General features: G+C 39.9%; 1 protein-coding gene and 1 pseudogene across 1 annotated transcript; one reads left to right on the top strand and one right to left on the bottom strand.

The window, feature by feature from the left end:
- LOC149238298 (5-oxoprolinase 1-like) overlaps positions 1-14290 on the top strand; it is a 62877-nt pseudogene extending 48587 nt beyond the window's left edge.
- Positions 14291-18082: 3792 nt separating this feature from the next.
- On the bottom strand, positions 18083-19378 carry LOC149238297 (uncharacterized). Its single transcript, XM_089369524.1, has one exon. It carries the CDS (start codon positions 19376-19378, stop codon positions 18083-18085), a length of 1296 nt encoding a protein of 431 aa, XP_089225650.1.
- Positions 19379-20571: the final 1193 nt, after the last annotated feature.

The raw sequence follows: 20571 nt of genomic DNA, 5'->3' as shown, positions 1-20571 counted from the left end.
TTAATTCATGAGTATTATACTGGCTTATATGTGGATTATATATTTGTTGTTTCCTTAGTATTTTCGTTGCTATTGTGATGGTTATGAACATGTATTATGATAGTAGCTATGTATGGCTCTCATCATGTTTTTACTCGTAATTGAATGAATAATGTATCTATGGCCTAATGGATGAAATGTCAGCTAATGTGTTGAGGCATCAATGCTTCTTAACAATTCTCAAATGAGTATGAGACCCTTATGCTCAAATCTATTGTTTAAACATGTAGATTACATATTTGTGACATGTTTGACGAAATGCCTATCATGGCTAGTAGGGGTCCATTCAAGCCCTTGTTCAAGTGATTGCATTTGTATCATTAATCCATTTTTATCTCTCAATTTTGAAGGTGTCATTTAGTTCTCACCGGTGACTTGGGCACTAGGCCTAAAAAAGTGGCTCAAATCCTAGGGATACAGGCACAACACTGGGAAGAAAATTACTTGGACACTAGCATATCCATGTTGTCGAAGTGTCCAAAACCTCCTAGATGCGTGCATTCCCATCTAATGTGAGCGTTCAAGGGTTAAATGGTCTAAAATCACAGTGGGACCCAGGGACTGGTTACCTGAGAGGTTAGGATGGTTCCTAGGAGTCAGGTTGCTGATGTGGAAATTCTGTATGGTATGTTGCCATTGGTTCCACTTCCTTAAGGTGACTTAGGATTTCAAATCATATCATAGTAACTTCCCATCACATGTTTTCCCTGTTTGGCTAGTTACTTGGATAGATGTGCGAGGAGGGTGTTACAGAGTGGCATTAGAGCATGGTTCACCCCTCAAACTAGATGGGCGGTGTGTTTGTCATGCATTCATGTCAATTGCATATGTGTTCCTTATGTTGTAGTCCGTGTGATTTTTGCATTTGCATGGTGTTGATAATTGTTGTAGTGATGTCGTCATGTGAAGGTTGATGGTGTTGTTGTGGAATGTGTCGTCATGAGTGTATGGTTGTATATGGATTTATTATGCATGTGAATGTCCATATGTTATTATGCATGCATTGGCATGGTTATAGTTATGCATATATAGTAGGTTAAACATGCATTGTGAGGTCATTGTATGAATTTTCGGTCATCATGATGCTATTGGTATGTTATGATACTAATGTGTTGGTTGAGATAGAATAGGAGATGCAGATCATTAAAGTGAAGTTGCAACCATGGAATTTGGGGTAAGAGCAGATCATCATGCATGTTTATATGGTGGGCATGCAGGTATGTGTTTAATGGTTGTTATAAGAATTAGGGTTACTTATATACTTTTGATTTTATTGTTGTTATGGTTACATGTATGATAAATGCTAGTTGATTAGTGTAGTCATATGTACATGTGTCATATAGTCATGAATGGTAGTAACTTGTTGTTGTATGCATTATGGTCATATACAAGATGGTTATGTTCATTGCATTGAAGATATTGATGTTACATGTATCATGCTAACTTGGATTGGTCTATGCAGATGATTATGGTTATAGTCTTCAGGTATGAATAGACTTATTTGTGATAGTGTGTTGTACTAATTTAAGCTGACTGTGCATATGTGAATTCTATGCATGAATGACAATTGTTTATGATCTTATGAAGTGAACATGTTAGCTAATTATTGTTACGAGTATCATGAACTTATGTATGTTGAGTTTATATGTTGTGAAGTTATATAGTGCTAACTAGATTGATTGTGCGGACAAGATAGCCTCCCATGAGATACATTAAGGTATGAGATTTCTTATGGCATCTACTTTGTGCTTGAATGTTTGATTATGTCGTGTATTTGGTGTTTGAGTGTCAGTGTCTATTATGTCATATATCTATTGTTGAATGTTTAATTAATCACATGATATGAGTATGTGTCTATAAGATTTCCTACTAAAATGATCTTGTTTTAAGATGGTTGCACTAATACATGTGTTGAGATAATTGATATGTACTTGAGTGTAAGTAGGTGATAATTGTAGCATTATGTGTTATTACTGATGAATGTGAGTTGATTGTTGAGTATGACATGGTTGTTAGGCTTGGTAAAGGTTTATTTCAAATTATTATACATGATATCTTGTTTTTTGGAACGCGATACTGACATGTGTGAGAAGTTGTAGGGAAACATCCCTGGTATTAGCTGGACAAGTTAATAGTTGATGTGTATATAACGAGTAGTTGGGCGATGTGAGAGTGCATAGTAAGACTCTATTGCAATAAAGTAAAAAGGTAAAAGAAAGGAATTAGACAAGAATTCCTTTGGCTATGTTTGGAAACCCTAATTCCAAATGAATGCATGTTTTTCATACTAGAAGTCTTCTTAACATTGATTTTGTCTAACATTATGTGGGTATGTGCTATATTCATGGACATGTATTTGACAGGTATAACAGCTCATGTCTAGTTTTATCTATATCTATCAAAGGAATTGGAGTCCCTTGAGAGATGACGTGGATGTGCTCAGTTGCAAGACAACATGATTGGCACAACAAGGTAAGGTAACCAGTGTATTGTTAGGTTTATTTACGCACTGACAATTATGTGTTGATGGTTGTATGATGCAGGGGACTGCACGGGAAAGAGACTGCCATGAAATTATGATGAAGGCTCAGGTTTCACTTTCCTTTGGAAGCTTTGGGAACCATGGGGATTGAGTCATGGTGTCCATTGAGAATCTTGTGATTTCGATTCTTTATGCTTTGTTTCCTCTTGATTTGTAGCTTTGTTTATGTCTAGTGTATGGCCATACTACTTTATTCATAGTGTCGGATTGTTATTGGTTTTCATGGTTTTCTTCTTGTTTACATTTTTTCTTTCCTTTTATGTCTTCAGGGTCTTAGGAATTGGTTGGGAAAGAGGAAAGTTAATGGATCTCAGGGAGAGCTAAATGAAACCTAGCAGGTAATGTAAGACCCAAATGAAGCTTAGTGAATGAGTAATGGAAGTTGAAGGTAATAATATGAAAATCGGTTGGATTGGTTCGGTCCACTGGTGTAAATGAAAAATGGCAATACAGTCATGAGAAACGTAGCAGGAAAGGTGAAGTACATGGAAATGAGGTGTCATATGCCTTGGATATGTTGGGAACGATTGTTCTCAAGGTTGTGCATGGTGTGCATAGATAAAGGGATTTCTCTTAACCTTGACCTTATGCTATCTGGTAATTATGTTATGATCATGATTATACTAATGTTTATATACGTATATATGTGGATATGTATGTCTTTGGCTGACATGATCATGATTTTTTCATGGTAATGTTTACGTATATGTATGTATGTGTCCATGTATCTATGTCACTGTCTGATAGGGTTGTCAGGGATCATTGTTGTGGAGGAATGATTTCTTATGAAGGTGAATGACATTACGAAGTTCCTGGCCTTATGGGGAATCAAGTGGGGAGATTAGTCATGAAAAATATACGAGGTCAGTATCATGTGGATATGAATTGATATTGTATGCTTGTATTATGCCTATGTTATGATATGATAGGTAACTATGAGGGATACATAAGTTGAATGAAAGCAGTGAGATATGAGGCATGTTGGGACAAGCATGGATAAGACACTTGAAGCAAGGTTGCTTGGTAGAGACAGTGTGGTACCACTTTTGTGCATATGTTGTACATGTTTCATCTGTGATGTTGTGCACATGTGGTGTTGTGTATATATAGTGCATGTACATGTTGTTTATGCAATGTTATGCACTTGGTGGTAAAAATAGTGTCGTGCAAATGTTTCATATGCAGTGCTCGGTATAGATGGTCATATGTACATGTTTGATATGTGGTGTTGTGTACATATTGTACTATATGCATGATGGATAGGTGGTATTGTGTGCATATGGTGTTGTGTGCATGTTGGATATGCAGTGTTGTGTACATAGGGTGCTATGTACATGTTGTATATGTAGTGTTATGTACATATGGTGTTGTGTGCATGTTGTACATGTGGTATTATGTGCATGTCGTACATGTTGTGTTGTGTAATGCAGTAATATGTATGTGCATTGTGTAGTCATGGTACTGTGACATGTGTATTCATTGTGTTATACTCTGTGTACGTACATGTATTGTGTGGTGTTGTACATCAGATATATATGTATTGTGTTGTGTTGTACCCCAGTGTACGTACATGTATTGTGTGGCATTGTACATCGGGTATAGATGTATGTGTTGTGTTGTATATTAGGTATATCTATATGCATTGTGTGGTGTCATACGTTGTGTATGGATGTATGTGTTGTGATTTACATTGTGTATGTGTATGTGATTGAAGAAAATAAAAAGGCATTGGGTGTTTGCTGGCTAAGGCAATCGATCTGGTGTGCATAGGTAATAAGGACAAAGGTAGAAGCTAAGGATTGATTAAAGGATAAGTATCAATATTTTATTTCAATTTTATTATGCATGTGATCTATGATTCTGACTTGTGATGGTTACATGTGATTTATGATTATGATGATTTTGTGCGATTCATGATTTTAATTTATGAAGGTTGATTTTGAGCTAACCATATATGATATGTTTATTCATGATTATTTGATCAAACAATTAGTTGACTTGTTGTGACAGGAAGCAAATAGGATTGCAAGTGTACCTTATTGATGAGCTACCAATGAGGTATGATGTGAATTTATTTCAATTTATTCTAAATCTAATGGAAATTATGTTCTTGGTATAGGAAATCATTAAATGCCTGGTTGGGTGGTTGAAACTAATGGTAATCATTAGAAACAACATCAAAAGGAATTGGAACAAGAAATAGTATGTTGCTAAATAATTCAAGATCAAGGCTATTGTGGGACACTAGTACCCAATAGTGTCCATTGATTTCCATGAGCATGCTGTGACCATATGATGGTTTTGAGGCAGGAATATGCCTTGATTTTTGGACATTCTGATGCAAGGAAACCTTTCTGAGGGATGGAATACTCGGGATGGGGGTGCCAACATAACTTGGAAAGTGTGTGACTGCTCGAAAGGGGGCGACCGGATTGCCTGAGGGACTATGTAGTAGAGAAGGGAAGACCGAGGATATATATGTTTTGGTTATTAGCATTACCAGATGGAATCAAATGTACATTGGGTGTGTGAACTGGAACTATGAGTCGATATTGTTCACTGAGAGGAAAAGTGGTGCAAGATTATAGCACTGGACATTGGATGCCTATTTGACCTTGTAGAGGATTCTGGACTTCCTAGGAAGGAGGTGAATCCTAGTATTACTTTGAGAGTGGAGGTGTGAGCCTCTGGATTCCCTTATTGTGGATGAAAGCATCATATCCTTTTATTTGTTGGTTTAAAAAATGTGCATATGTGTATTATTGTAATTATTGTATTGAGCTAGATTTATAAAGCTCCATAGATAGTATGATTATTTTCTAGGTGAAGCAAATGTGTATGTGTGTATATGTGGTTATTATTGTAAATATCGTAATGAGTTGTGTTATAAAGCTCCAGTAAATGGTATTATTGTCATGTTTTAGTAGATGGTAATTGTAAATGCTGCAACGAGCTAAGTTGTAAAGCTCCATGGGAAGTATGTTTGCTTTTTGATCCAGATTTAAACAGGAATGCAATAGATTACAGAGATAACCATAAACACAAACATGTAGTGGAAATAATACTTCATTTCATTAATGTAAAATACTGAGATATGCTTACAAATAGAAAATGGAAATAAACAGCTAGGGCGATGGTAGCTTATCTCTGAGAAGAGATGTGGTGGCTAAATGCCTCTGAACTGTCTTACAATGAGGCTCAAGGGCCTTTTTATTATTGAACAATAAGAGCAAACCCTAAACAACCAAAACCCTAACCCAAGGAGATGTAACACCAAGAGTTTATGGGCCCTGTTTGGGTGAGTTGGACAACCAACTTCCCGAGGTCCTGACTTGGTCATATTATCTCCGTTTGACGTGAATGATAGCTTGTTGGAAAGATCTCTCCAAGGAATACGACAAAAAGACCATTTTAGACAAAAAATTTTGGCGGTAGATTTCACAAAATACGTCGTTTAGGGTGTCAAAACGGCTCCAGAAGTTTAGGACCCGAAAAACTGCTAAAAATAGTAAATTGTGCTACAATTACGGAAACTGAAAAACTAAAAGAGATAGTTGTGGGGGTCCAAATGGGACAGGTGGGTGGCCACCAACATCCACCTGGATCATTCCTCCCCCCTTAGGAAGCAATGGTCCCCATTGCATTGAGTTCCTCCATCTACTGAACTTGGTCCCTGGTGAGTTGTTCTACAATCTTAGATGTGTCCAGTAATGGTGGGAAGCATGGTCGAGGGCAATACACATTGAACACTCGGTGCAATCGAAGGAATGGCAGAATGCTATTCTTCAAAGCATTGTTTCCCATAGCCTTGGTACTGGTGTAAGGACCATGTCGGAGTGGTCTGAGTTTCTAATGGGCTCTTGTAAGGCGTTCTTTCTGTAGATGCAACCAGACTTTGTTGCCCACCTAAAGCTTGCGTGGTACCCCTGTGGGTGAGGAGAAGTTGTTCTTGTGTTATGTCGTGACCGTATCCTTTTGCTGTTGTTGCTGTGTGGAGGAACCCTTCACGGGGGTGATGATCTTCCCCTTACTTTGGGTGCAAACCAGACAAAAAATGAATTTCCTAGTCTAGGAGATGAGCTTGCTGCCTTTCTTGGCAGTGATCAAAGAGGTGGTGGTAGGTGGGGCTACCTCCGGTATCCTGTATAATGAATTATCCAAAGAAATAATGACAGCACAAGGCCTTGACTCATACACAACATGTTTCCTCCACAAGTATGGCTGGCCTAATAATACATCACAAACATCCAGAGGTGTAACATCACACAATACCTCGTCTGTGAAGGGCTTGATGTTGTAGGGAAGGCGGCACTGCTGGCGAACTTTGATATCTCGTCCTTCATGAAGCCACCCGATACTATATAGTTGTGGGTGTGGTGTAGTCGGTAGGCCCAACCACTTCATGACCTCTGCTGAAATGAGGTTCTTTTGGCTGCCACTATTGACAATGAATTATAGCGGCGAGCCCTTCACCCACATCTATGAGTAGAAAAGACATTCCCCCTCCTCTGGATCTTTGAGCTCATTCTTCTAGATCTTGGCGGTGGCAACAGTGACGTTGGGCTCTGTATCAATGGTTTGCTTTCCTTTACCATTCCCTTTGTCGAGTTTTGACTTAGGGTCGGAATATGCATCTAATTCTGAAGCCTTCAACTCAGCCACCAGTGACTGCTTGGTCCGACACTCACTTGTGTTATGAGTGGGACTCTTGTGGAACTCACACCATTTTCCTATGTCCTTCTTTGACTTTGTGGTGTTGTTCTTTTCTTGCGGCTTCAACGGGTTGTCTTGGGTCACCCCACCTTGGCTTTGTCCTTTGGTCCTTGGATTTGCAGATCCAAAGTCTCGCTTCTTCTGTTTGAAATTTTTCTCGATTTTGACAGCGTATTGGTACGCCGTGACGAGCGAGGAGATATTAATGAACTCCATCTCTTCCTGGATGTATCTGTGTAGGCAGCTGCAGTATTTGAGTATCAAATGTAGCTCAGAGTCCTTGATACCCAACTATGTGCGAAGGGTATAAAAAATCTTTGTGAACTCGAGCACATCTTGGTCCTTTCCCTGCCGCAGTGTGGTCCATTTGATGTGTTTGTCCTCATAGCTTTTGACAGGGTATTACTGCTCCTTGATGGCATCCCAGAATGAATCCCAAGTGGGTGCAGCTAAAAATAATGAGCCCATACTTTCATTCTTCTACTCGCAGTAGGTTTCCCACCGGTCCTTGACGTGGGGGGCTGCTTTGAGAAGAGCAAAAACAATCTTTTCCCGACTCGAAAATTCATGAACATAAATATACCCATCTAGCAGATTTAACCATTTATCTATAGCATCTGCGTCTATTTGACCCTCAAATATGGGGATTTCAAAATTAACTTGTACCTTAAATGGTGTGGTGTTTCCAGAGCAACTGCAGGAAGAAGATGCGTCACCTCTGGGTAGCCATTGAAGGATCTGGACAAAGTTGTCCATCATCGCGTTCCTTTGTCGCTCGAGGGATTCTTCAAGCAATATTTTGATAGGATCTCCTGCCCCCTCGTCTTTCTTCTCATCCACCATGGGAGGTCGTCGGGATTTCTGAGGCTGGTCTTGCAAAGGTTCGACCAGTTCAATCCTTAACTCCTTATATCCCGAACTCGTTGGGGACATGCAAAGAAAAAGTAGACCGCTCTGATACCACTGATCCGGATTTAAACAGGAACGCAACAAATTATAGAGATAACCATAAACACAAAGATGCAACAGAAATAATACTTCATTTCATTAATGTAAAATACTAATATATGCTTACAAACAGAAAATGGAAATAAACAGCTAGGGTGATGGTAGCTTATCTCTGAGAAGAGATGTGGTGGCTACATGCCTCTAAATTGTCTTACAATGAGGCTCAAGGGCCTTTTTATTATTGAACAATAAGAGCAAATCCTAAACAACCAAAACCCTAACCTGAGGAGATGTAACACCAAGATTTTATGGGCCCCGTTTTGGTGAGTTGGACAACCAACTTCCCGGGGTCGTGACTTGGTCACAGTATCTCTGTTTGACTCGCATGATAGCCCATTGGAAAGATCTATCCGAGGACTAAGACGAGAAAGGAAATTTTAGATAGAAAATTTTTGGTGGTAGATTTCCCAAAAAACGTTGTTTAGGGCCTCAAAATGGCTCCAAAAGTTTAGGACCCGAAAAATTGCTAAAAATAGTAAATTGTGCTACAATTACGGAAATTGAAAAACTGAAAGAGATAGTTGTGGGGGTTCAAATGGGATAGGTAAGTGGCCACCAACATCCACCTGGATCACTTTTAGTAGTCTTATTGGTTATAGGTGTCATTGAACACTGAGGATGATGTTCCCCCAAGGGGGAGGGTTTTGTAACATCCCTGGTTAAAAATCCATGTAAAAATATATAAGACCATGGTCATGGGACACATATTCCAAGCTGAATGGTGGGAAAAAAACCCTAGCGGGTGTTCATTTCGATTATTATGGTTAAGGAAATTGGAAAAGGCAATGTCAAAGGCTTTGAAAATCAAAAATACATTAATTGGAATTTACTTATGAAAATAATGGAAAATAGGAGAAAAAGAAGGTGAATGGTCACAAGTTGCTTATGAGGAGGAAATTGAAGGAAAATAATGGAAAATGAAGAAACTAGAGGCCTCATTGATAAAAAAATCTTTTGAGGATCAGTTGGAAAGCTTTTGTCAGTTTGGACTTTTGTTAGTTCAGTTTTGGGAGCTCTCTCTCTATTCTCTCTCTCTCATACTTTTGTAAACTTAGAGTTTCTTGGAGCACACTTGGAGGAGTGTGGCATACTTGGAGTTTTGGAGAAAGAACGAAATGGAAGAGTAGGAAAGTGCAAGAGGACATCATGATCAACAACTACAACAGGTTTTGCTTGCAGGTACCAAGTTGCATGTATGTTTTCCTCACTATTTTTTCAATGCATGGAATATGCATGTGGTTTATTGGTCATGACCTATCACTCGCATGGAGGATTGCCTAGATTGACAGTGGAATTTCGTAGCCTTTCCATTTCCTGGAATAGCCATATTGTTGTAAGTTTATTTCTTTGGTTTTCTGGTTGGTTCTCATGTTTCCTTTAGCTTAGGTTGAGTTACTAGTTCCTGGAGCCTCGGTTGGACAAATGCTCTGGAGCCCTGTAACAACCTGGGTTGAGTTACGAGTCCTAGAGCCTTGGTTGGAAAATTTATTAGGGCCCTTCGTGAGTTGAGTTACTAGTCTGGATCTTTGGTTGGAAAACTGCTTTGGAGCTATGTAGAAGTTGTGGGTTGAGTTACTAGTCCTAGAAGCCTTGGTTGGAACAAACACTCTGGAGCCCTGGAAGGCTTGGGAAGAGACCAATTTGGTGATGGTTGTGATGTCCAACCGTGAGGTGGAATCAATGTTTGATGGGTTGAAGTGGTTTTGCCTCTCGAAGCACTAGATTGTTTTGATTGATGTGTTTTATGAGATCCCACATTCATGCTTGGAATATGGTGTTATGTTCCTATACCAATAGGTGTCATAATTTATGATTGACTTAGTTTATCTTTGAAATATGTACATACCTTTACTTTTTGCAAATGTTTTCCATATTTGTAAAAAAAATATAAAAATTAAAAAATGTAAAGAGGGTACGTCCTAAAAGAAAAGTCAAAGGGAAAAAAGAATAAAGAGAAGGTCAAAAAATGAAAGAAAATGAACCCCAATGAAAAAAGCAAAAAGACCATGACAGTGTGCAAGTCCAAATGCCACTGCTATTTTACTTTTTGTATAATAAAGATTGTGTGCAACTTGTTACTTATGCCACAATCCATGGTAACCAAATAGTTCAATCTTGGTTATTCCATGTTTTGAATTTCATGTTTATAGAAATAGAGGATAAAATCTAACCAAACTGTATAATCTTGGAAGATAAGTAGATAGGTAGAGTGAATAAAAGGAGATCAATAGTTTAATCTAGGCCCTTGGATGTAATGAGGTAGACTTAGATAGATTTCCATTGTAAAAGAAAAGAAAATTTTGATAAGGGTTTGCCAGTTTAAGTGCACCCTGATAAAAGAACTAAAAATGGTAGGATGTGTAGGTGAGTAAGTAGAGGATTGGTTGTAGAATTATGTATGATGGAGGGTTAGTTAAAGCCCATATCATTTGCTTTCATCATCACATTACTTTGACAAGCATGGATAACAATGAGACATTTACAAAGTCACATGACTAATTCCCTTAATCATTTCACCCATTATTATAACTAATTTCCTACAAATAATACTACCAAAAACCTTAAGTTAAAGGGGCTTAGAGCATTTCTCTAACTTCTGGAGGGAACAAACCCTCAGCCCAAAAACTAATAAGGTCAAAGTGCTAAAAAACCCCTCATCAACATTCACCCCTTCATCATTCATTTCCTCTAAACGCCTTTTCCTAAACTAAAATCACTATTTGCAAAGGAAAAGTAATTACCCCACAAACCCCCTTTAGCCTAAGTTATAATGTTTTAATATGAAAACAAATTAATGTTAAAAACATTATACTTAGTGCACTTTTATTTTCATCTCATATTAACATCTGATTTTACTTATGTATTAAATCCCAAAAAATTATCTCTTTCCTGTATACTTTATTATAAAAATCCCATATGTTAGTAATCCCACCGCAAATGGTTTGAAAAATAAACCATAATAATAAGATAACTAAGGGATTAATTAATCGATTTGTGATTAATTAATAACCTAAACCTTCCATTAAATAATATAGATTAATTAACCAATCTATATTTAATTAATAATCTATCCTCGCCCACTCACATCACCCCCGACATTGTTAATTTCTCTAATCCGCAATTACTTCCCCCATTGGGCCCCTCCATTAACTACCGATCAAATCTGCGCCCCGATCAATGTACGATCTGACCCCTTCAGATCTGACGGTAGACGCTCATATCGGGCGGCCTCCGACACCAACCTTTACCCACCCGATGAGAGCGGTTTCACTATTTGCCCCACAGCTACGTGGTGCCTGATGAATGGCATCGGGCGGCCTCCACTCTGTTAGGGCCTAGATTTACCTCAAACTGAAAAGATAGGATCTAGGGTCAACATCAAACCACGCTTAGCCTCGTACCTAGCCCTACGAGGACAGGAGAGGGCTCTCTCCGGGTCAATCTCAGCAAAATATAATCAACGGGGCTTGAGATTACTGAAATAAAAACTAATTTTAGGCTAGGTATGAAGTGCAAGGATTTGATTTGATTTTTTGGGGGATTTTTGTTGGAAAAAGGTAAAAGGCAAATTTGGGTCCGGGGATGAGACCAAATTTTTGCAGAGTTCCGGTTGGGGCAAGGTAGGTAGTAGATTTGATGCTTTAGATTAAATGAATGGATAGAAAAGACCGCTGAGGAGCTGAAGAGGGCAAGAGGCTACAAGAATCCTCTCCAAACAAATGAAAACATGTAAAACTAAACAAAGTTTAAGGCAGATCACAACAAACTCATGAATTCTACCTTTGTCACTCAATTTGTTTAATTTCAGAAGAAAAGAGAGGGGAAATGGCATACATAAACATCAATGAACTTAAAATTACATGAAGAAAAACACCATCAAAACACAGAGCCACAAGGATCCCAACAAGTGCTATAAAACCCTAGTCTTTCCTTTGCCAAAAATGCAAAAATCAGATGTACAACGGAGTGCCAAGCAATCCCAAGTGTCCAACCCTGAAAATGACTGAGAAATTACATGATATAGACAAGATTAACTCCTTCCCATGCCTCTAGGAGTCGAGCTCATCATTCTAGGAGCTGTTTCAACCATATCTAAACAAGGAACTGAAAAACAGGCATTGAAACAACTTGCCTTTATATAAAAGGAAACTAATTCATTCACTCACATTTCACCTTTTAGTGAATGAATCTACATGGATGAGTATCAAAGTGCCAAAATTACATCAAATTCATGGATTTAAATCAAGATAAGTCAAAAGTTACATGAAAAAGTGAAACTAGTCAAAACTCGGCAAAATTCCGAGCTACTGAGTGATAAATAGGCCAAATTTTCCTATGCACACGCCTACAACCTGTATGCATAGCACAAATTTGAGGCTGATTTTAAGGGTCTTCCCAAAGTCCAAATTGAGCTCAAAATAGCTCATTGGAAAGCCCTGCCTGTCTACTTTCCTATCCAAGTGGAATTTCTAGATTTGGTGTCCATTTTCCCCTCCAAAAATGCAATCTCCCAACACTGCTTCCTGTGGGTGCAAAAGGTGGTAGAAAGGTCATTTTTTGTGTGTTTTTGACCCTTTAGGCAACCCAGAACTTGATGAAATCCTTAGGTAATTCATGAGCATGCATAAATTTCCATAAAAAATCCAGAAATGCAAAGTTTTCCTCCAGATGATCTCTCAATTATAAGTGTGCGCCAAGTGGCGCTACGCGTTGGGTAGGAAAATCTGTTTTGAAGCCAAAAAATTCAAAATTGACAAAATTTTCTCCAAATTTGTTGATATTTGGACTGAAGGTCCATCATCAAGTATCATGCTCAGCCAAAGAAGCTTTGGCAAGATCATGTCTTTTCACACCTCCTCGATGCCTTCTTCATCTATGTCGCCTGAGGTGAATATGAAGAGTGTGATGTCTTTGTCTCCAATTGCCAAGTGTGTCATAGTCAATAAGGGATTAAGGGAAATAAGGCAGTGAGAATAATGTGGTTTTTTCAAGTGAATTTAAAGTGTGAGGACAATCACTTGACTGTGTTTGGGAATTTGGGATTTTATAAGGGATATGAGAGAGGAAGAGTGATAGGGAATGATAGGGTTTAGGGATAGGGAAAATAGGACTTAGGAGTGCATGACCTTGGTATGTAAGAGAATGGTGTATTGAGGATATAATGGGATAATGAGATAACAGAGGATGGGATATCTGGCACAAAAATGTTTAAAAACTTCAACACAAAACCTTTAAGGAGCAATCTTTAATAAGAGTTTAGAATTTAAGGTTTGACATTCGAATTCTCCAAATCAACCTTCGAAACCACACCAAACATTATTCAATGGCATTTGCAAGATGATTTGACTTACACGGAGCAAAAGAGATTGAGTTATTTTGAATTTATGGAACAGTCGCAAAGTTTTTTGTGTTTTGACCCTGTGCGCCACGCACACAACCCAGTGTGCCGCGCACTTTATATGCACCACACACGTTGAAAATCTACACTGCGTAGAACGACTCTATGTGCCGCACACTTTATATGCACTGTGACAACCTCCCGACGTGCCACGACTGTAATTTTGTCAACAGTTCAGCTTTCAAAACACAGTTTCACCCTCCGACTGATTTCTCCATGATTTCTCTGGCTCCTAGCTGACCTTTGCTATGCCAATGAATCGCGAAATAAATGGAAATATCTTTCATGGCATGCACTTTCATTTTTTATTTAAAAAACCCACTATTTGAAGACTTTAACACTTTTACAAGAGAACTCTATTTTGCTTGTTTCCTTTTGATTTTTGAGCTAATGATGAATCTCTTTATTTTTTCTGCAGGGATGGATGGCATGGTGTTTGGCAAAGGGGACCAAGGCTGAACCTGAAGGACTTTACAATTGAAACAACTTTGAAAATCACATGGTATTTATTTTTTTTAGACAAAATTCGGTTGCTATATTATAATCTGAAAAAAGAAGAGGATGTTCGCCATACATACAGTATTTCCTGAACTTCATGGATCCAAGGAATTACAAAAAGGGTCCATTCCTTGCTCCTTGTTCTGATTTTCCTGCCTCTAAGGCTTCTTATACTACTGTAAATCCTTACATATTGCAAGCACCAAAATTTACAACTACAAAACATAACTAGTCTATTTCTATATGGCTGATCTTCCTTGCTGTGGACCCTTCTGGGTATGGGTCCAGCTCATTCTGTTTTGCACTGGAGGAAGAAGGGGTTTCATTGAACTTTTTGTCCATCATGAACTTGAGAACTACTATCGATTCTTCTGCATGGCTGCACTGGTTGGACAAGTTGCTGAACTGTTCATGTAGAGAATTGACTCTGTGAAGGAACAAATTGATCTCTGCCCGATACTTCTCATTGAGTACTCTGAACTGGTCTTCCATTCGCGTTTCCAGGCTTCGGACTTGGTCCTCCAGTGTACATTGTTGCGCTCGCAGCTCCTCGAACTCTGCATGTAGGTCTCTGGAGTGGAAGCAATCTTCTGAACGGGCCATTGTCTCTGAAAATTCCTTGTCTGCGTTGTTGGCTTCTTTAGCGCGGGTCCTCTGAGCTCTTAGCTTACTGCAGACTGCAATCATGTCTCTCACAGGGTTGTTGTGCTTCTGCTAGTCGTAATAACAACTCCCTCGGGCTGAATGGAACTGAACGGGAACAATAATGCTCTGATGCCTGAAGAAACTGATTTTCTTACTGTATTGGGTATTTCTGCCATCTGAGGTATAAATAGAAACGATTTACTTGCTGTGTGGGCAGGAAAATTCCTGGCTATGGCTCGAAGTAGTCCACAGGTTGGTCAAATGCGTATCATAAACCACAAATGAGATCCTACTGCAAGGATGATTCTCTGTTGGATTTCTCTTGGTTTCCATGTAATGAATCGATGTTCTGATTTCAAAGCTGATCCAAATCCTGCCTACCTTACCTGCTCCGTCATCGGCTCTGACTTCTTGTCTGATGTCATTTCTACTGTCAGTTATGGTACACCTGTTGTTGACTAACCGTTGTAGATTCATGGTAATGGCTGCAAAGAGACAATGTTATTACAACTCAGGCTGCCCTTGGAGCGCGCGCATGCCCTGTTGGCATACTTATCAGCCTCCTTGTTCAAGCCCCGTAATATGTGGTAGTATTCGATCTCTTCCATTGAAGCATGGAGAATCTGATTCCGGTGGTTTATCTGCTGGAGGAGGATATTCGGCGTGCTCTGTCTCTGCGCCATAAGCCTGATAATTATAGCTGAGTCCCCAAAGACCACTGCTTTTCGTATCCCTAGTTTTAGCAGCTGCGTGAGGCCCTGGTATAATGCTAGTCCCTCTGCCCTATTGTTGGAAATTTCTCCTAGCCCCCATTCAAAATGAAGCATGCTCTCTCCATTTGCATTGCAAATTAGACCCCCTGCGCCAGCTTGGCCCGGGTTCGATTTAGAAGCTCCATCGAAAAATAAATAGAACCTGTTACAATTTCTCAGCCAATTCAAAAATTCCTTGTCCTTTAGCCTCAATTTCCATGGGCTACTTGTTTCTTTCAGTTGTGTTCTTTCTTGATTTGTTTCCTGAGCGCTTGCAGTATTCTCTAAAACATAGCTGATTAGGTTTCTCTCTTCTATGCTATATTTAGTTGCCTCTATCTTGCCTTTGGTGTGATTTGTGATTGTCTCCTCCGCTAACATTTTTGCCTTATGACATATTATCCTGGTACATCAACCTTTCTCCTGGAAAACCTTTCCATTTCTTGCCAACCAAATGCGCCATAAAAGTGTTAGGGGAATAGTGTTCCATACCCTTTGCACCAATTTACTCCTTTTCTATTTCCATGGACAGTTCTTTCTCCACTTGTGTATCGTTTCTGCTATAGTTGCTTGAGGCTCCCAGGAAGCTCCCCCTATTGAGGCCATCTTTCTCCAACATTCATCAGCCACCGGACATTCTACAAACAGGTGCTGGATTGTTTCCTCTGATCTACAGCAGTTTGGGCATCTGGATGGCCCCATTATGCCTCTTTTCTTTAAGTTTTCCGTTGTTAATATTTTTCCTTTCAAGAGCAGCCAAATGAAAAATTTGATTTTGGGGGGGGCTTCTGCTCTCCAAACAAGTTTCCATTGGTTCCATACTTCCTGATGGAAGTTGCTCTCACATAGAAATTGGTGTCCAGCTTTAACCGTGTATTGAGTTCCAGTTGGGTCCCAACGATATCCATCATGCTTGCCTTTTTGGATCGGAGCTTTGCTGTGTAGAAGGTTCTTTAGGATAGTGAGGCTAGTGTCTAGCTCCCTGGGATGATCCGGGAAGTTCCAACCTGTCCATGCTTGAGAGTGGTTGTCCCAGTGTGATATTTGGGCCAAATGCATTATTCCTTTGCCATTGAGCCAGTTTATGGCAGGGATTGCCTCCAAGTTTGTTCCAATGGGATGCTGCCCTAAAATTCTGTCTATGGAGAAGTTGATGCTACTCCCTCCTCCTGGGACCTTTGATATATTCTGAGACATAAAGGTAGTGGCCTTCTTGCAGAGTTGCCAAATTTTTGTACTATCCCTGCTGGGAATATTAGTCTCCAAGAGTTGGTGCCTTGTGCAGGTCAGGTATTTTGCTTCTAAAACCTTCTTCCACCACGCTGCAGGCCCAGTGATCAGCCTCCATACTATTTTTGCTCCAAGTGCTAAATTTAGCAATTTTGGTGAGCGGATGCCTAATCCTCCTTTTTCCTGAGACTGAATGATGTTCTTCCAGCTTACAAGATTGAATTTCTTTTTTTTCCGTTTTCCCTCCTTGCCAAAGGAAATGCTTGAGAGCTCTTTCCATTTTCTGATGGAAAGCAACAGGAGCTTGATATAAGGAGAACCGATATATGGGAAGAGAAGCTATACCTGATTTTAGAAGAACTAGACGCCCTGCTGGATTCAGCCACATGGTGCCCCATTGCTGGATTTTTCTCTTTATTTTGTCAAGAATTTCGTTCCAGGTATCAGCTTTCAGCGGTCCCATACTTACAGGCATCCCTAGATAAGAGAAATGATTCCAGACTAGTTTGCAGGAGACTCCAAATATACTTGCAATGTTATGGATGATATGATTTGATGTGTTCCAACCATATATACAACTTTTTATCTAATTGACCTTCCCACCTAAGTAATCCATGAATTGGTCTAAAATCTTCTTAAAGCGCCTTGCAATAGTGGTGGAAGCTCCTCCTATTAAGAGAGTATCATCTGCAAATTGAGAGTGATTGATGTTCTTTGTTCCATGTTCGATCTTGATGCCAGTGATTAGACCTATTCTCCGGTTGTAATCCAAGATTTGACTGAATGATTCAGCCATAAGGATAAACAAGTAAGGAGAAAGGGGGCAGCCTTGTCTAAGGCCACGAGAAGATTGGAATGCAGCACACGACCTCCCATTCATTAAGGGGGAGATCCAGGGATCCGTTATACAAGCTTTGATCATTGTGATAAAGGAGGGGTCGAATCCCATTTTATGAAGAACAGCATACAGGAAGGAATGCCTTACCCTATCAAAAGCATTGGCGAGATCCAGCTTAAGAACAAACCCTTTCTCTTTTCTACTTAAACTTGAGTGGATGGCCTCTTGCACAAGAAGGATAGAATCAGTGATGTGCCTATTAGGGAGAAAGCCCCCTTGGTTTTCTGAGATCAGGGATGGGAGATATGGCTTGAGCCTGGATGCAAGAATTTTTGAAACTATTTTATATGCTGAGTTGCATAGAGATATTGGTCGAAATCTTGAAAAGGTGGAAGGTCTGTTCTCTTTGGGGATTAAGGCTAGATAGGTGGAGTTTGTAAATCCCCCCATTTGCCTTTTTTAAGAACCCAATGAATCATATTTGAGAGATCTTTTTTGATCATCTGCCAATATTCTCTATAAAAGCTGATTGGAAACCCATCAGGTCCTGGAGCTTTATCTGGGTGTAAGCTCCAAATTGTTGCTTGGATTTCTTCTTCTTCTACTTCTTTTCTGAGACTGCTGTTCATTTCTTGAGTGACTCCTTTGGACAGATGTTGCAGCATGCTTGAATAATCCTCCTCACCTTTTTCCTCAGTTAGAAGGCTATTAAAATGTTTGGTGGCTGCTTCCTTTATAGATTCTTGAGTGTTGTAACTGTTCCCCTCATTATCCTTTATTGTGCTGACTATATTTTTGGCCTTTCGAACCGTGGCCTGCTTGTGGAAATACACTGTGTTTTTATCCCCCTCTTGCAGCCAGAGTTGCCTGGACTTCAGTCTCCATTTTGTTTCTTCGTCCCTTATAGTTTGACTCAGCTGAGAATATAATCTAGTTTCTTGCTCTTTAGTTTGCTGGGATAGCCCAAGAGCTTCAATTATTTGTTGCACTTCCTCTAGTTCTTTCTTAATTTTCTTTTTATTCACCTCACGTTCTTGATAATTGTTCTTTGCCCAATTTTTTAGAGCCTGTCTTACTCTCTTCAATTTTGTCTCCCAAATATATGTTGGCGATCCTTCCACATGTTGAATCCAAGCCTGCCGCACCACATCTTTTGCTGTTGGGGAACGATTCCAAATGGAGCAGTATTTGAAGGGTATGGGTCCTAACTGACATTGGTTATGAAGAGTGAGCGTTATTGGGTAATGATCAGATGCTGAAACATTGAGAATATTAGAATGGCTTGTAGTGAAGGTGGACAAGAATGTTATACTTATAAGGAACCTATCAAGACGTTCCATGATATTGTCGGCACCAATTCTTCTATTACTCCAGGTGTACTTACGATTTTTGGGTCTGATATCAACAAGATCTTGCTCCTGCATGATAGTCTCAAGTTGTCTTCTGAAAGGATCAGGGGTGAAATTCCCTCCTCTTTTTTCGTTGGCGTGCATCACCAGATTTAAGTCTCCAGCTATAATGAAATTATTGTTCTGCTCCTCTTCTATACTTTCTTCGAATGTGCTCCAACACACTTCTTTCTCTCTGTACTGATTCGGTGCATATATGTTGTAAATTGTTACTTTTGGGTCGCTAGTTTTGTTTTCCAGTGTGACTCGAATCCAGTTCTGATGGACCCTGGTGGAATCATAGATCCATTTATTTCTATCCCACATAGTTACTATGCTGCTTGAGGCTCCTCTTGCACATCCATTGAAATGCTTTTGCTGGCTTATTACTCTGCTAATTTCAGACTGGTCTTGCTTTGTTTCTTGGATAAGAACGATTTCAGGACTTTCACTGTGTATTAGATCCTTGAGGGCAGCTATCTTGGAGGGGTGCCCTAATCCCCTACTATTCCAAGATAGTATTTTCATCATGATTTACTGGTTACATGGAGAGGTGCTCGCCTCTCATTGCCTTTGTTTCTATTTTCTTTTTCCAAGTGTCCAAGAATGAATGACTCTATTGGAGTCTGGGAACCCATGGCTATGTCTTTCTCTGCATTTTCTTCCCTCTGCTGCTTAGCCGATTTCCTGCCAGGTCCATGCTTTTTAGGAACATCACTGGACGCTCCATGTTCCTTTGAGGAGCTCCTGGTAATCCTAGAAGAAGGAGGATCAAGAGAGGGCTGAGAGGTGTGGGGAGAGGAAGGATGGAGAGGAGGATCAGTGGAAGGGAAATCAGGCCCAGAATCAGCCTCGGAGAGGATCACGAAGGGATTAGAGGATGGAGGGATAGGAGGGTCAGAAAGCCGAGGAGATGAGGGAGGATTCTGAAGGGGAGGTTGCTGGGAGGAGGAGGGTTGCTGAAGGGAAGGTTGCTGACGGGAAGGATGCTGATGGGAAGGGCCAGGGGCCTCAGGTTCCGAAGATTTGAGGGGTGGAGAAGATTTTTTCCTTTTTACAGTTTCCCATTGCCCATCCTTCTCATCAAATTCTACATTAACTATTTTAGTGCATCTATTTGCAAAGTGTCCATATTCGTGGCATACCTTACATTTGAAGGGAATCTTCTCGTAGTCCAACTGCTGAATATGGCACCAGTCATCAACTTTCAGTTTGATCGCTTTCAGCAGTCCTCGTCCCAGATCAACTTCTACACAGATCCGCGCACACGCCTGCATGTTGTCTTTGGGTTCGCTGCGATCTATATATTTCCCGACCGCATTTCCTATTGCTTTAACCGAGTCGTCCCCCCAGCAGTGAAGGGGAAGGTGAGGCAATCTAACCCAAACTGGGACCGCATTTGGTATATCAAGTTCTGGATCAAAATCCGGAGTCCATTTATTGAGATAGAGGCCTCTGACGTCCATAAAGTAAGGCCCATTTCTGAATATTAGATCTTTATACTCTTTGGTTTCAAAATG

The sequence above is a fragment of the Pinus tabuliformis genome, chromosome 8, assembly GCF_031772625.1.
Source record: "Pinus tabuliformis cultivar Carrire ecotype Pingquan chromosome 8, CPIR1, whole genome shotgun sequence".
NCBI classification, from domain to species: Eukaryota; Viridiplantae; Streptophyta; class Pinopsida; order Pinales; family Pinaceae; genus Pinus; species Pinus tabuliformis.
This window is presented reverse-complemented; position numbering and strand designations above follow the sequence as displayed.

Excerpts from the sequence above, each read along its gene's own strand:
- LOC149238297 (XM_089369524.1), bottom strand. The coding sequence starts at position 19,378 with ATGTGGGATAGAAATAAATGGATCTATGATTCCACCAGGGTCCATCAG.